At 42.8% G+C, this 16,102-nt stretch overlaps 1 protein-coding gene and 1 long non-coding RNA gene across 2 annotated transcripts in view; both read right to left on the minus strand.

Moving 5' to 3' along the window:
* The window catches only part of LOC132575437 (uncharacterized), a 29,988-nt gene extending 24,041 nt beyond the window's left edge, over window positions 1–5,947 (minus strand). The window contains exon 1 of the long non-coding RNA XR_009555679.1: window positions 5,878–5,947. This is a non-coding gene — a long non-coding RNA (uncharacterized LOC132575437). The remainder of the gene's footprint in view (window positions 1–5,877) is intronic.
* LOC132575555 (uncharacterized) overlaps window positions 1–16,102 on the minus strand; it is a gene marked incomplete at its 5' end in the record, with an annotated part of 215,254 nt that overhangs the window by 170,100 nt on the left and 29,052 nt on the right. Inside the window, one exon of the mRNA XM_060244362.1 lies at window positions 14,373–14,554. Within this exon, the coding sequence (XP_060100345.1) occupies window positions 14,373–14,554 (182 nt within the window). The remainder of the gene's footprint in view (window positions 1–14,372; window positions 14,555–16,102) is intronic.

A 16,102-nucleotide genomic window follows, 5' to 3' on the forward strand; every position in this document is an offset into this window, starting at 1 on the left:
ATATACACTAGCAAACCTAATATGAGGAAAAAAATTTGGACAGAGGAATGTTTAGGTTTCAAAAAGTGGAAAAGGAATATGAAACACGAACACTTTCCACACAAAGTCATATTTGGTAGTCTGAACTGAGGCCAAAGCACAATGGGCCACAATCCAGCAGACCCCCAAGAGCTCATGCTTACTGGACTATGGCCATGAGGTTTCACTGACAACATCTAAAAGGTAGACGTGGCTTCTTGTGCATGTAAAGCACATGATGAATAGGAAAACGATCCCTCAGGAACCAGAGATCCGCAGTCTAGAGCTCTTGAGTGATAGAGTAGTAACATTATTTTTAGCACCGGCTGCCTCAGAAGACTGCAGATTTATACCCCACCCTTCTCTCTGAATCAGAGACTCAGAGCGGCTTACAATCTCCTATATCTTCTCCCCCCACAACAGGCCCCCTTTGAGGTAGGTGGGGCTGAGAGGGCTCTCACAGCAGCTGCCCTTTCAAGGACAACTCCTGCGATAGCTAAGGCTAACCCAAGGCCATTCCAGCAGCTGTAAGTGGAGGAGTGGGGAATCAAACCTGGTTCTCCCAGATAAGAGTCCACACACTTAGCCACTACACCAAACTGGCTCTCTGAGCAACCAGCTCTGAGGAAAAACCATGGTCAACCCATGAAGCCGAACAACAGTAGGCTCAGAACAGAGCAAAGAAAGGGCTTCTTCGCATTGCACATTGATGATGCCTGAAATGCATGGCTATGGCATGTGTGCTTGTCCACTAACTTACATGAACTTTTTTTGTTAAAAAGAAAGATTTAACAAATGGAGCGGCGGGCACTCTGTTAATGTAAACAACATGGAAATCCAATGGGCGTATGCTCTAAGATACAAGGAGCGGCCACCCACAAGGACAAGGCCTTCGTTTCTGAGAAGGATTTAGGATCCAAAAGAAAAGTCAAAAGGCTTGCAAGTGGGAACTAAGACAGAGGGCGTGATCACACAAGTGATTTGGCCCGACCTAGCGATGCACCTGCCCCACTCATGCATGAGCGGTCCGAATGCTCCTCTTGTGTGTGTGTAGCCCGTGCCTCTCCTGGCAGCAGGGCGGGGGCTGTGGGAATGCCGTGGCACAGATCAAAGTGAACCAGCTTTTTCAGAGCCAGGATACTGCCATGCTCTCTGGTGATCACACCCAGAGACTGAGGCGACAGCTTGACCAAGAGTGGCTGAGAACAGAGCTAAGGGTTTCAGATTGGTTCTCACCCAAACTCTTATTGAAAAAGCCACAGCAATCTATGATCATACAAATCTGATTTGCCCCATATCAAGCCACTGGTCCATCTAACTCAGTCTTGTCTACTCTCTCAGGCAAAGGCCTCAGGCAAAGAAAGGTCTTCCTTGGCATCTGAAATCCTTTCACTGGAGACTGTAGGAACTGTGTACAAAGCACCACCCCTGAGCCACAGCCCCTCCTCAAGGTCTGTAACAGGATTCAACAACCTCTCACTGAAGCATATGCAATCATTTGGGAGGTTATGGGACTGTTGCCTGTTACTCAGGATGTTTTTTGCCCCCCCAGTCGAAATAAGAGACAGACACAAAGTATTGGGTTTAAACCGGGCCGCTTTATTAAATTCAATTAACCTGTGAACTCGGCAGGGATGATCCTAACCAGACAAGCCCCTGGGGTCACCCACGGACCCCGCCTTGTCCAAAGGGCGAGCAACCCTGCCCCCAGCACAAACCCGCCGTATTCGGGTTGTAACTGAGCGGCCAGGCCTCAGCCTTTCTCCACCTGGGCTAGCATCGATCCCCCATGGAAAGATCCGCCCGAGGTGAGGCTCCCCGTGGTCTGCATTCCCCGCACTGAGCCGTTTAGCCCATCTGCGGTTCATACAGACCACCCGCACCACCGGTGCTAGGCCATAGGTGCTCCCCTGAAAACACTGTGGCCAACACATCCCCGGCTAGCGACCAACTAATAAGCAACCTACACAACCTAACACTAAAAAGGCAGTACAAGGTAGGCGAAAAACAACTCCACATGGGCCAATTATGCGGAGTTGAAAAAATTCCTACCTGGCCCCCAACAGGGCGACCGGTTGAAACCTGTACTGCCAAGGGAGGGTGGGTGGGCAGAGAGCCAAGAAGACCGCCGCACTCACTCAAGGCGGGGCCAGGGCTTATATAGCCCTGACGCCACGCCCTTCGCTACCCCGGATTGACTTCAGCTGTCAATCACTGCCCTCATTCTTCCGCGGGGGCAAAGGCGGCCCCCAGCCCGAACGCCGTCTGGCCGGCTTGGCTGGGAAGGACCGAACCTTGTAGCAGGAACTCCTTTGCATATTAGGCCACATCCCCTCTGGTGTAGCCAATCCTCCAAGAGCTTACAGGTCTCTTAGTGCAGGGTCTACTGTAAGCTCCAAGAGGATTGGCTACATCAGGGGTGTGTGGCCTAATATGCAAAGGAGTTCCTGCTACAAAAAAAAAGCCCTCCTGTTACTAATACAGTTTGCCAAAGGGATTCTTTTAAAAGTTTCCTGAATAAGCTCCAAAGCCTGGTAAATACAAATGAAGGAAGATTTTGAAAGCTGTAACTAAGCATGTTTATACCAAAAATCAATTAAGGAGCTTCACTGCAACAAGTGTGCAACATGGGTCAGTTCTATTTGCTGTGACTCTAACTCAATATTTCTCAAATTGTGCACCAGAGCATGAGACTGCTCTGAGAGATGTGCCTGAAAATTGTGAGAAATGTATTACATTAATTAAAGTACCCCGTGAGCTCAAAAGTGTTAAGTTGCCTGTTGTGTCTCTGCAAGATCTACTGTGCTAGATTTGGCTCATTCAATTTAAGTAGTCTCTGCCTAGAGTGGGTAATTTGTTTCCTCTCTGCACCAGGTATCATTAGATTCTTTGGAGAAATTGTAGATTTATATGCCCTGAGAGGAGGGTGCCCATTGTATCTCTGCATGAGTCATTCTTCTACATAGTTTAAAATTAAGATTTCGATAATGGGGTGAAGGATACCACTAATTTTAATTCACACACACAAAAGCTTGTTTCAGCTCTCAGAAGTAGGGGGTGGGCGGGTAATTACCCTTCAGGATTTTGCAGCATCCCTTTATTTCCTGACTCAAAAGTGAGGTAAAGTTTAACCTAATTGCTCTAAATCCAGAGTTGAGGCACCTCATGTCTTGACCTTTACTATTTAATTCCAGTAGCCGAATCATCCTTGCAGATCTCTTTCCCCAAGAAGAATGCCGTGTTTGAAACTTTGTACTTATTTAGTTTGCTCATGATGGAAATTATTTCATTTAATTTGGTTAGAGCTGCATTGACACAGGGTTCATTAGGACACCCATTTGCTTGCAATTCAATTTAAAATTAAATACACTTTGTTGTGGATTTTATTACTTTTAAACTACTGTATCTATTGCCTTTATTAGCAGCTAATACACAATTATGAAGGTAAACAGTTTTCCATTACTTAGTTTGATCTCTCTTAGGGATGCACCATTTTTCTTCCTGATTCTTCCATGAAGCTTGAAGTTGGTGCTGGTGAAAGCAGTCCTTTTCACCTGTTTTTCCTACTACTGAGCCCTCCTATCCAATTTTTCCACCCCAAATTTCCAAAATCAGATTTTCAGCCATGTTTGCATCTTTACTTTTTAATTACTGGTGGGTTTATTTTAAGTTACTTGCTGCATTCATGCTGTTTTCTCATGATGTGAAAAATGACAAAAGTAGAAACTTAGAAGTTATACAGTCAATCTACCTATTTATCTGGATGAGGATGCTGACTTTGTTTAAATAAGTATCTTCTCTAGATTGAAATGCATATTTTTTTCTCCTTCCTTTAGTACAAAGCAACTGTGCTGTAATGCCTGTTTCCCATCAGTAGGTGTCACTACATTACTATTAGCACAGCTAACGGCTCTAAAGCAGCACAGTGACAAAATGTAAGGAAACATTTTTACAGTAAGGAGAGAGAATCCTTTTTAATTCTATGACTAATTTATCTAAACAAGATTAGATTATATTATTAAAACAAGCAGCTGACCATGGAGAGAAAAGAGCCTAGGATAAAGCAAAAGAGAGGATTTACAAAAATACCTACTCCAGAATATCAGGAGGCCCTTTCTACCACATAGTTTAAATTTTAATAATCAAAGACAGAAGAGGTAATAAATATAAAATTAAAATACCAGATATCTAGAACAATTCCTTGCACTGAGACACAACACTGCACACCTAAAATTAATCTTAGATTAGATTACACCGGCTGTCATATTGAATGCCACAAACAAAACAAAAATATGAGGAAAAATGGAGGAAAGTATAGGATGCTAGACATGCCTATGTTCTTGTGGGAAGGACTAGGCTTCTGGCAGTGAGATATCCAGACCTCAGATTCAGCAGGAGTTCACAGGAGGGCAGCTCCTGAACTTTTCTGATGGTTTCCCCTCTTCTTCCTACCTTGTCCATTGAATAATAGGTGCAGCTGGAGGCTAAAAAACTACTCCTACCTACTCCTACCTACCTTATCCATTGAATAGTAGGTGCAGCTGCATAACAATCCCAGCCAGCCAACCACCAGGGGCTTTGCCACACTCCCAGCAGCCCTCATTAAACCCTGGAGAAGCCCACACCACCTTTTCTCCACTTCTTATGTGATATTGGGTGGTGGGTGGCTTGCTGGCCTTTTGACTGTAGGGGGGGGGCAGCCCAGGAGAGCCCCAGGTGAGCAAGGCCTGCTTGGGCTGGCTGGATCTCTAGCCAGCCCAAGAAGCCCTCACTTGCCTGGGGCTCTCCTTTCTTGCATCGGGTTGCTTTTGGCTGGGGTGTGCGGCTGGGGGTGCGGCAAATGCTAGTGAGTTATACAAATGAGCTCCGCCACCTATTTTTCTACAAAACAAGATACCTATGCCATATTCACTGAACAAAAGATAAAACACCTGTGATAAAGAAAGATTTAGGTCAGTAGCCATGTTGGTCTGAAGCAGCAGAACAACATTTGAGTCCAGTGGCACCTTGAAGACCAACAAAGTTTAATTCTGGGTATAATGGACTGTATTACTTCCAACTCGGTATTATACCCAGAACTAAACTTTGTTGGTCTTCAAGATGCCACTAGCTTTGAACTTTATGATAAAGAATGTAACTTGTAAAACCAATCTCGATTGCTTAAACAAATGGGTTGTAACACAGGATCTCAAATCCTGAGTTCATACAGAATGCAGTTTTATATTTTAGCCTATTTTAAAATAATTGCACCTGCATTTTTAAACAAATATAAAAGCTAGCATAAGTCCTGCAACTTCACTGATGGTTGGGGTGTGGAGGGTGTCAATAGATCTGTCTGATTATTTATTCTAAATTCGCTTTGACAGTTGCCAGAAAGTGGGATATAAGGATTTTAAATCAATACATAGGGGGAAAAAAACCCTATTATTTAATTGATATATTTATCCCACCTTTCCTGGGAACCAACTTGAGGCTCCTTACAATAAAAAATCATAAACAAATTAAAATTCAGCATTAAAAACCCAGCCACAGCATAAAAACAAACCACTGAGTAGCTTAAAGTAATAGTTTCAGCCTAAAAGAGCTCTAAAATGGTGTTAAAAGGCCCTTGGATGAAAGAGGAACTGTGTAGCCTATTGCTCTGTAAGTCTGTTCTATTCTCTCACCCTTTCAAAACAGATCTCCTTAGAAGTTCTGAATCAACGCCAGTTCCTTCAAAGTTCAATGACAAACATCATAAAAGGAACCAAATCACAACATCACTTTTCTTCTCGTGAAGATTAATTCATCCCCAATCACCTGGGAGTCTTCAGACAGAGTACGTTAGAAAGGCCAAGACATTCTATTAATAATACATACCTTGGTGAGACCTTAACAAGTTTTGTATCGAACTTTGTGCGCTGGAAAACATTCTTCTGTTTTAAACCCTACATGAAAGAAAGTTTTAAATTTTAACAGTCTGCCGAGTATACTGTTTTATTATACTTATTAAATCATTATAAAATTCAAATACTTAACGCTACAACTTTTAAAACATATATACTATTTCTACAGTTTTCTTACAATTTGTGTAAGGCCTGGCGGAAAGACGGAGTAGAAGTCAGAGGTGGTAGAATGCAGTGTGCCAGTCCAGACTGAGTGGAGAAAGCCACATGTTTAATGGTTGCTCATGTGAAAACCTCCTGCAAATTAAAAACAGTCAGCACATCTGGGGAAAAGCAGGGGTGGAATTCTAGCAGGACTCCTCTGCATATTAGGCCACACACCCCTGATGCAGCCAATCCTCCAAGAGCTTACAAAGCTCTTTTTTGTAAGCTCTTGGAGGATTGGTTACATCAGGGGTGTGTCGCCTAATATTCAAAGGAGCTCCTGCTAGAGTTCCACCCCTGGGGGAAAGGATCTAGCCTCACCTTCCTGTACTAGTTTACAATTTACTAGTTCAATTTACAAAAGGAAAGAACTACGTAGGACTGCACAAATAGAAGCTAGCAGGGCTCCGTTTCAGCAGCTCCCATTGGATTCCATTTAACAAGATAAAGACCTGACACCCAAAGCACATCTAAAGAGTACCAAACTTGCTTTTTTAACTTCAGGCTCAGGAATTACCGGGAGCAGGATACAGATTTAGTTCACATCCCAATGGGGTCCCTGCTGCAAATATAAATGAATGGCTGTGCCTATCGGAAAAGGTAACCTGGTGCTTCTAGGGGGGTGGGCGCACAGGCATGTGCAGGAAACCTGTCCACCATGCAGACAAGGGATAGTCCCACGTATCATTACTCAAGATCCCATGAGTAGGGTTGCCAGCTCCAGCTTGGGAAATACCTGAAGTTCTAGGGGGGGAGGGGGGAGCCTGGGGAAGGCAGGGTTTTGGTAAGGGAGGGACTTCAATGGGCTATAATGCCCTGGCGTCCATCTTCCAAAATGGCCATTTTCTCCAGATGAGCTGATCCTATTGCTTGGAGATCAGTTGTATTGCGGGGGGGGGGGGGTGTCTCCAGACACCACCTGGAGGTTGGCAAGGCTACCAATGGGGGTCAGTTCTCTCCTCTCGATTCTGAACAAAGCTCCAGGGTTGCAATAGTTTTTGCAGTGCTTCCTCTCAGACCCAGGGGTCATGTTCAGGTACTGTCCTTCAGTCCCATCCCAGCTGAAGCCTTGGGGCTGGCTCGGGGAGACATTTCTTTACTTTTCCATGAGACCTCCAATGTGTGGTCAGTTTGAAGAAGAAAGGCAAGGCAGAACTGGGTAAATGGTCCTTTGCTCTGTTGTGGGTTTTAACTTTAAATCTGTTTAGGATGTTTTGACCCAGTTTACTTTTGGGTCCTTGTACAAACATGTGTTTTCCCCAACTATGCTAGCTAACTTATAGTTTTCAGCATTGAAGCATGAGTAAATGGCTATATGCCCAGAATAAATTCAAGAACAAATGGAAGTGAGTTTGCAACAACTATTCTTTGGGATGCTTGGAGGTGTTTTACATCATGCCTTTAGACAGCATAAAACAGAAGGGTTAGTAGAGTCATGTGTTGACCTGTATAGTAGCTTCTATTGTTGGAACGGTATAGTAGCTTCTATTGTTGGAACTCTCTGTCTGGGGCAGTGATGCTCTGTATTCTTGATGCTTTTTTGGGGGGGGGGGCAGTGGGAGGACTTCTAGTGTCCTGGCCCCACTGATGGACCTCCTGATGGTACCTGGGGTTTTTCTGGTCATTGTGTGACACAGAGACAGTGTTGGACTGGATGGGCAACTGGCCTGATCCAACATGGCTTCTCTTATGTTCTATATAAGCCATCCACATTTTATAACCTCTGAACCTCTCAAATCTGGAATTCTGTAAAATCTGCTTTCCTCTTTGAGGGCAAAGCTTTTGGTAAGAAATGTAAACTCTCCCCCCCTAAAGTCAATTCAGGCACAATAGGAAGGAGACGTATGCTTACGAAGGACAGATTTCCATGGGGTATGGCAGTGCTTTTGTATCTGTTTAATGTTTTGTTTAATCAGATCTAGAGTGATCAGATTATTTTTAAATAGAAGTCTTAGTGAATACATTGACTGTTTATTGGCAGGGAAATGCAGGGTTTCCCTTTGAACGTAGAGTGGACAAATAAACAAAACACAATCTCTTCTTTAGAGTCTGAGAGCTGTAGTCTGCAAAAATTGAAGGACACATTCACCTATCAAGTCCCTCTGTGATTTAGTGGTTAATATTATGCTTTAATGCATTCAAAGAGATTTTAATCTCCATCTGTCTGTTTAAAGTAATTCCCCCTTGCAGGTGGGTCCCAGCTAGAGATCTGCCTGAGACAAAGGTCACAGTAATGTTTTGGCAGGTAAGCAATAGTGGAGAAAAACTAGGGAGAGGGATTGGGGAGAGGACTCTCCACCACACCTGTGGAACGTATGTACTGCATCCACTCCAAAAGACTTTATAATATATGAGCCCCCACCGCTGCCCATCCAAAAGACATTGACCAGTGTGAAAGTTGTCAGAAATCAAGGTAGTTCAAGGCAACAGGTCAAAAGAACTGACCTTTTCCCATTCCTCTAACAGCCTAATGGACTAAACAGGAGCTGGAGTATAGTGGCAGGAATAGTTAAAGAGAATCAGGGCTGCCACAAATTTTGCAACATATATCTACTTGCAGTATTTTTATTTTTATTTTTTTGCACTACCAACTTTTTGGGATATGTCATTGTAGCTGTATTTAACATAACTATTATGACTAATATTGGGGGGGGGGGGGATACTCCATGATAGTGTTCTTAATCATTGCTATGATCTTTTGTGGTTCTGTAATCACAATCATTCGATTCTATTCATATTTTTGCAATGAATCATATGTGCCTTATTATAGCTTTTTTACAGATTCTGTATCATTCTTAAACCTCTGGTACTCAGTACCCTCTTTTTTCCCTATCATTCAGAGGTTTCCTAAACCTTTTGTAAACATATAAAATACACCATATCAAAAGCTATGGCACCCCATGGGATGGCATGTATCAGTGTTGCTATGAAAGCATCTTTTACAGGGAAAGCAGAACACATTCATCTTATCTTGCTCATATTCCGACTGCAATCAGGCTGATACTGCAGCACATAAATGCAATCTGAGAGTGCAGTCCTAAACACAGTTACACACATTTAAGTCCACTGAAGTAAATGTGCTTAAAAGGGTGTAACTCTGCTTAGGATGGTACTATGTGAATAACACGGCATATATGATGATTTAAAATTTCCAGTATGGAATATACAGGTTCAATCTGGGCTGCCACCTTGTGTCTGGGCTCCTCCATATTCTCATTTTTTGTAGCTTGTGTATCTCTCTTTTTTAGCTTTTTCCCCTTTTCTGCGCTTGTTTTGCTCCCTCTAGTGGTAGATTCGATATTACATCAGTATGTCCGGCATAAAAACCTGCAGTTATCTGCACAAGCAATGGAAACGAGAATGCAGTAGAGCCCCAAAAAGTAATACAATCACATATGAATTGAGAATACCTGGGCATACAGTATTGTAGAAGCAATAGGGCTTCAGCTACCTCCCACACCATTTTCCCCAACCTCCAATACTTAATTATTGTTATTATGAATGATTTCTATTGTGTATTTTGTTTTTTAATGTTTGATGTGGTTTAATTTGTTGTTGTTAGCTGCCCTGAGCCCATCAGGGGAGGGCGGGATATAAATCTGATAAAATAAAATAAATAAATTGTATTTATTTAGAACATTTTTATGCTGCTTCTCTACAAACCTGCCTGAGGTAGCTTACAAAATAAAAGCAATATTAAAAAATATTTATTTATATATTTATTTGATTTATATCCCACTTTCCCTGCCGAAGCAGGCTCAGGGCGGCTTTTTACAGATTCTGTAATTAAAATCGTTTAAATGATGATTTAAAATTTCCAGTATGGAATATACAGGTTCAATCTGGGCTGCCACCTTGTGTCTGGGCTCCTCCATATTCTCATTTTTTGTAGCTTGTGTATCTCTTTTCTTTAGCTTTTTTCCCTTTTAATTAAAAGACATTAATTAAAATCCTACTTTAAAATGCCCCAACCCATTATTAAAACATAGATTATAAAAAACAGCTTAAAACAACAGTTTCCAGACTGAAATAGGTTTTGGCCTGGTGCCTAAAAGAAAGCAAAAGAGGAGCCAGGTAAGCCTCAAGAGGAAGGGCATGCCATCAATGAGGGGCCACTACTGAAAATGTCCTGCCTCTTGTTGCTACCCACTCCACCTCAGAAGGGGCATAGAGAGTAGGGCTTGTGAGACAAATCTTAACCATCAGGCTGGACAATATAAATATGGGAAGAGTTGGTCCTTCAAGTACCCCAGCTGTAAGCTATTTAGGGCGTTAAAAGTAAGAACCAGCACTTTGAATTGTGCCCAGAAACAAACAGATCTCCAGGGCAAATCTTTCCGCATTAATGCTTTTTTCCTGCCCCTGACGATAGCCCGGCTGCAGCATTTTGGACAAACAAGTTTCTGGCCCATTTCCAAAGGCAACCCTATGGAAAATGTATAACAGTAATCTAAGCTGACTGTTATCAGAGTATGGATCACAATGGCCACATATGATGCACCCCTTCCACCACCCTCCCTCAGAGGCTAGGTTTTCTCTCTGGGCGTTTTCGCACTCACCTTCAAGTGGTGCGACCACCCTCCTCACGCCGGCGGATCTGCAGGGATTTCGCACCAGAAGCGCCGGCGCACCCAAAAGAGCCGGCGACTTCCGTCGCGAAACCAGCTCAAACGTTTTCCTGCTTCTTGGCGGTTTCCGTTTGAGCTGGTTTCGCGACAGAAGTCGCCGGCTCTTTTGGGTGCGCCGGCGCTTCTGGTGCGAAATCCCTGCAGATCCGCCGGCGTGAGGAGAGCGGTCGCGCCACTTGAAGGTCAGTGCGAAAACGCCCTCTGTTTCTCTGTTCTCCCACTGACTGAGCAGTTCTGGTAATGTGTTTTTTCTCCCCTGAAGAAACTTTGGCTGTCTAACCCTGTCAGAAAGATATATTTTGGTTGTTTGTTCAATCCAGGAACCTGAGGGAAGGGATCAAATCGCCCTTAAACCCTTGAAAATGGCACTTGAGGTGCTTTAAAATTCAAAAATAACAAAAGGTTTTATTTAACATCAAATGGCAAGGTCAGGTGAAATCAGAGGCTGAAATTACTGAGGTAAAAAAACTATCATAAGCACAGACTTTTTGATTTTACATATCAGGCTAATGAGAGGTTCTTAATTTATTCACTGTTACTGAGCTCTTTATCTTGAGAGGCTTTTGTTCCAGCGTTTTCCCAAACACCCTAGTAGACTTTAATTTGAGTAATCACTGATTCTTTTGGTGCCCAGAAGGCTGGAATCCTCTTCGCAGAACCCAGTATTCTTGTAACATCAGGACTGTTCTTGAGGATTTTTTACTGATTCTATAGTCAGTAAAACAGACAGTTTCTAATCACACCAGACAGTTTCTAATCACATCAGACAAGGGAATTCTGTACTGCTCTTCCTGTTTGACTGGGTAGGAAATCTTCTCTCTCAAGAAGCTTTCCTTTGGCCTGAAAGAGCGTTTTCTCTACTACCCAAACTTCCTGGCTAAGCTCTCCCCTAGTATGCCTGTCTGTGTTCAAACTGCACTCGGCTACTGCTGAATTCAGATTGCATTCAGTTAAGGCTGAAATTTGCCTTTGTTAGCCCTAAACCCTTTTTGTCAGGACTACACTCAGATGGTCTCAGTACACATCTCTTCTCAGTTAAGTCAGGAATCTGACTGCATCTCATCAGAATCAAGTTCTCTCAATACTTTTTTGTTTTTTGCTTGGCTGATGCCAACCAATTGGATTGCTTAGAGCAGCCTGTAACTCAAGACTCTCTGGCTCTATGAAGAATTAACCCTTCACAGTCCTTTAGTTGTTGGTACAACACTTCTGAACCTCTTAAAAAGTGCAGTACATCGTAACAGATCATGCTTTTCAAAGAACAGCTCATAAAAGGCCCTAGGTGCCACACAAGATATCTGAGTCTCCAACTCTAGGCCAGGATCAGAGATCCCCAAGCTATGAACGTGTTCCTTCAGGAGGAGTGCAACCCCTTCCAGCCCTTCTGTTGAAAAGGAAACATTTCAATTGACTAATCGCTGAACCATGAAGGAGTAGACTGTGACAATAAGCAGCACTGGTGTTAATATAAGTTGTAAAAAAAAAGCTGAGGTGGTCACTAGGCCCCAGTTAGATCAAGGTAAGAGTCAAGACACAAAGGAAGGACCATATCTTTGAATGCTCTCATTTATAAAGAAATGAACTTAAAGGAAATATTCTGGTATGTTATGAAAGTTGCAAATGCAACTATGCTGTTGTTTTAGGGTGGTTTTGGATATTATGACAGAAGCACGAATAACAAACTAAACTTTTCCTTGTTGGAAGATCTGAATTTAGTCCACCCCCGCCCCCCCAACAATCACTATGTAATAAAGCACGTATAACATACACCTAACTAGCTAATTATCTGAATTCAAAGGATTTTGGAAGTACCACAGAGGGAACACTGATTAGTCCAGGGAAAAGAAAGACCTACTATGAGCTGCACCTCTCGTCTCCCTAAGTATCGATAGCAGAACAACATGAATTCTGCCACTAGCTTATTTTTAAATTTCTGTATCTTCCTCTTTTCCTTCTTTTTCTTTTACTCCAAGTAGAGATATGTCCAAATGGAGAAGGAGATAACAGGCTGACAAATGGGGCAGGAGGTAGAAAGAAACCCCCAAGGTATCATATAAGTAACGTAATACCTTTGAGTCCTTACCTGAAGGCAAGTGACATATCAATTAAGACTACCATAAAAAAGGTAAAAACCCAATTAAATAATTATCCCTTCCACTTGTGACTATTAAGAGCTAATTAAATTCTATATGTTCTATTACATGTGGATTCAAATCCTCCCTTGCCAGTTAAGGAAAGGTATTCAGTGGTTCCAGATGTGACTTAATAAACATTGAAATGCATATTGTACTGGGGCCATGGCAATGGGACTCCTGGGGGCCAGGACAAAAAGGTAGCTTCCGCTGACAGCTACAACACAAAGACATCCAAATCACAGTAATATTTCATCCCTTGAAAACAGACAATCCTCTGAATTTCTGTTCGTACTCAGGTCTGTGCACGCTATTGATTATAATTCGTAAGAGTATTACAGTTTCTAGATGACTGTTCCTTAGTTATGCAAATACAGGTTAATAGTTCAGAATGATGGAATCATATATGACCTCGAAGAGGAGGAGGTGGAGGTGGAGGTGGAGGAGGAGGAGGAGGAGAAGAAGAAGGTTTGTCTGTAGTATTGGAACAAAATGTGAATCCAGGGGTGCGGTCACACGTACCATTAGTGACGACACAGCTCCGTCTGGCTGACGGATTAAATGTGTTTGTTCAGACAGCCACATCTGGCAATCGATCGTCATCCGGGCTCATCCCAGCTTGCTACGCATGAATGGCACATTAATTTGACAGTACATAAAGTCCGGCCCTTTTTCAAAACAGCGGCACAAGATCGGCTTTTTGTTGTTTGGACAGCTCACGCGCGATACTGCCTCTCACCTTTTTTTTTAAAGAAAGCCCCAGCAGACACGTGCATTGCCAGATCATCCGGGAATCTGAGGTGACGCTTCTGCTTCTCCAATCAACACAGGATCGGGGGGGGGGGGACGTTATCCCACTATTCAACTATTCAGAACAGGAAAAAATTCTTTTTTTTCAATGTGGAGGATTTCAAGATATCATTGTCACTGCCAATTTCTAGGAAAATAATTCCTGGCAGTTCCGTGGTTTGGATCGGCAATGTTAATTCTGGAAACTTTTGCCCTTCCCCCCTGCCTCGGAAGAAAGTTTTGATTTCCCAGCTCCAAACAGTTGGGCGCATGTTCAATGGACCCCTTCCCCTCCCAGAAATCACCATCTGATTACACATGCTCCAAGAAAGGAGCGTGATAGTATTGGATGTCTGATCGCGCACAACAGAATGAATCGCATTCTTGGATGCTCGTCTGAACTGCCCTGCATCGATTCAATATTCAGCAGTTCAGATTTGAGCGCTATACACCCGCTTTTAATGGTACGTGTGACAGCACCCCATTTTTCAGGATATAAGCTTTTGTGAGTCAAAGCTCACTAATCTAATGAAGTGAACTTTGACCCACAAAGGCTCATACCCTGGAAATTTTTGTCAGTCTTTAAGGTGCTCTTGTACTTGAATATTTTAGACAATATAAACATTGTATTCAGACTGGGGGCTCTGCAAATGCTAAACCTGCCACAGCCATCATGTGTGGCAGTCTTAAGAGTTTTCTTGGTTCTTCGCTGTGACCTGTTCCAGCAGCAAGTTGTCAAGGACGATCATCTCATCTTGAACTTCCTCATCAAAGTGTTCTATGTAAGGCAGAGTCTCTTCGTCTTCTGTTTCCTCACAAAGATCGCCGGTTCTAGTATGGCTGGCAGGATGTGCGGAATCTGAAATGCCCTCATCATCTTTCTCATTAACTTGTGTTTCTAGAAACAAAGATACAGCACCTTGTTCAGGGGTCATTTTGTAGAAAAAGAGGTGTCGGAACTCATTAGCACAACTCATTTCCATAACTCATTTGCATATGCCACACACCCCTGACATCACCGGAAGGTGTACTAAATTGCATCAGCCCAGCATCTACCTTAAAATGCTTCTTGAATTAGAACTGTCATAATAAAACCTTACTCCCATCATACTTTTTAAATGACTTTCTCCTATGTGGCCACAGTGGCATGAGGAAGATTTCCACCTGTCTTCTTTATACGTTTTGGTTATTTTATCATCTTTTTGGTGGAGAAAAATATTAGAAAGTTTGTCATATCTTAGAGTTCAGCAAAATCCTGACAGGAGGGTTGAACAATGGAGCCCAGAAGGAAGTATTTTTTTTTTCGGGGGGGGGGGTAGAGAAAGAAAGAGCACAATAAAATGTAGACGTTCTGGAGCTCCACTCCTGTGAGCTCCTGCCCAAAATGAGGCCTGACCCTGTCGTAATCCCTGTTGCGATGTATACCCACCCCACCCCGGAAAATCTGGACTCAATCCATCAAGCTGCAAGATATTATAAAATGTTTAATTTATATCTATACACACAGAGACATATTTAAAAGAGTGCTGCTGGAATTTTACATATATGCTTCATCAATGCAGTAATGGTTTTTTGCAGATTAACTTGGTCATGCTTATCACCTTCCTGAACTGAGTCATTAGTGTTTGTGAAGCTATTGTTTTATTCATCTTCAAGCAGCTGACAACGACTGGGAAATGATATATAAATCCTTCAGATGGAAAAATCCACTGCTAACAATTCTGGACACTAAAGAGTAGATCACACACAACATTTCTTCCTACACATGAGCAGTCCCCAAGCACCTCCGGCCTCCTGCCTGCTTGGATCAAACCACAGCAACAATAACACCAAAGGACTGCAGAGGGAACATTCTATATCATTATCCCTCATCAATCATCTCTGCCTTTTAAACAATGTTTATTTTTAGTTAATTTATATGTCTCCTTTGTGGCTGCACAAGGAGCCCTAGGGGAGGCCAACGACAGAATAATGCGCAAAATGTACAATAAGATAAAATACATAACTCTACATTGCAATGGTCTCTTATGGAAAGCTGCCTTGTCAGTCCCTCATGAGACACAAAAGTGGCATATAAATATCGTACTGTGACAGTATAACATGTGAACCAGGCGGCCACAAAGGCAGTAGCCATTCCACCAAATGTGGTAGCCAGGGGTGGAATTCTAGCAGGAGCTCCTTTGCATATTAGGCCACACACCCCTGATGTAGCCAATCCTCCAAGAGCTTACAAGGGTCTTTTTTGTAAGCTCTTGGAGGATTGGCTACATCGGGGTGTGTGGCCTAATATGCAAAGGAGCTCCTGCTAGAATTTCACCCCTGGTGGTAGCCATTTTCCTGGTCAGGGAGGCTTTTTTCCCTAGGTAACAAGACTACAGGAATTGCTGTATAATCAGCTAGTTCACACAATGGCTTCAAATCCTGCCTAAAATTGTTGCACATGGAA

This window comes from Heteronotia binoei, chromosome 7 (assembly GCF_032191835.1).
Source record: "Heteronotia binoei isolate CCM8104 ecotype False Entrance Well chromosome 7, APGP_CSIRO_Hbin_v1, whole genome shotgun sequence".
In the NCBI taxonomy this organism is placed as follows: Eukaryota; Metazoa; Chordata; class Lepidosauria; order Squamata; family Gekkonidae; genus Heteronotia; species Heteronotia binoei.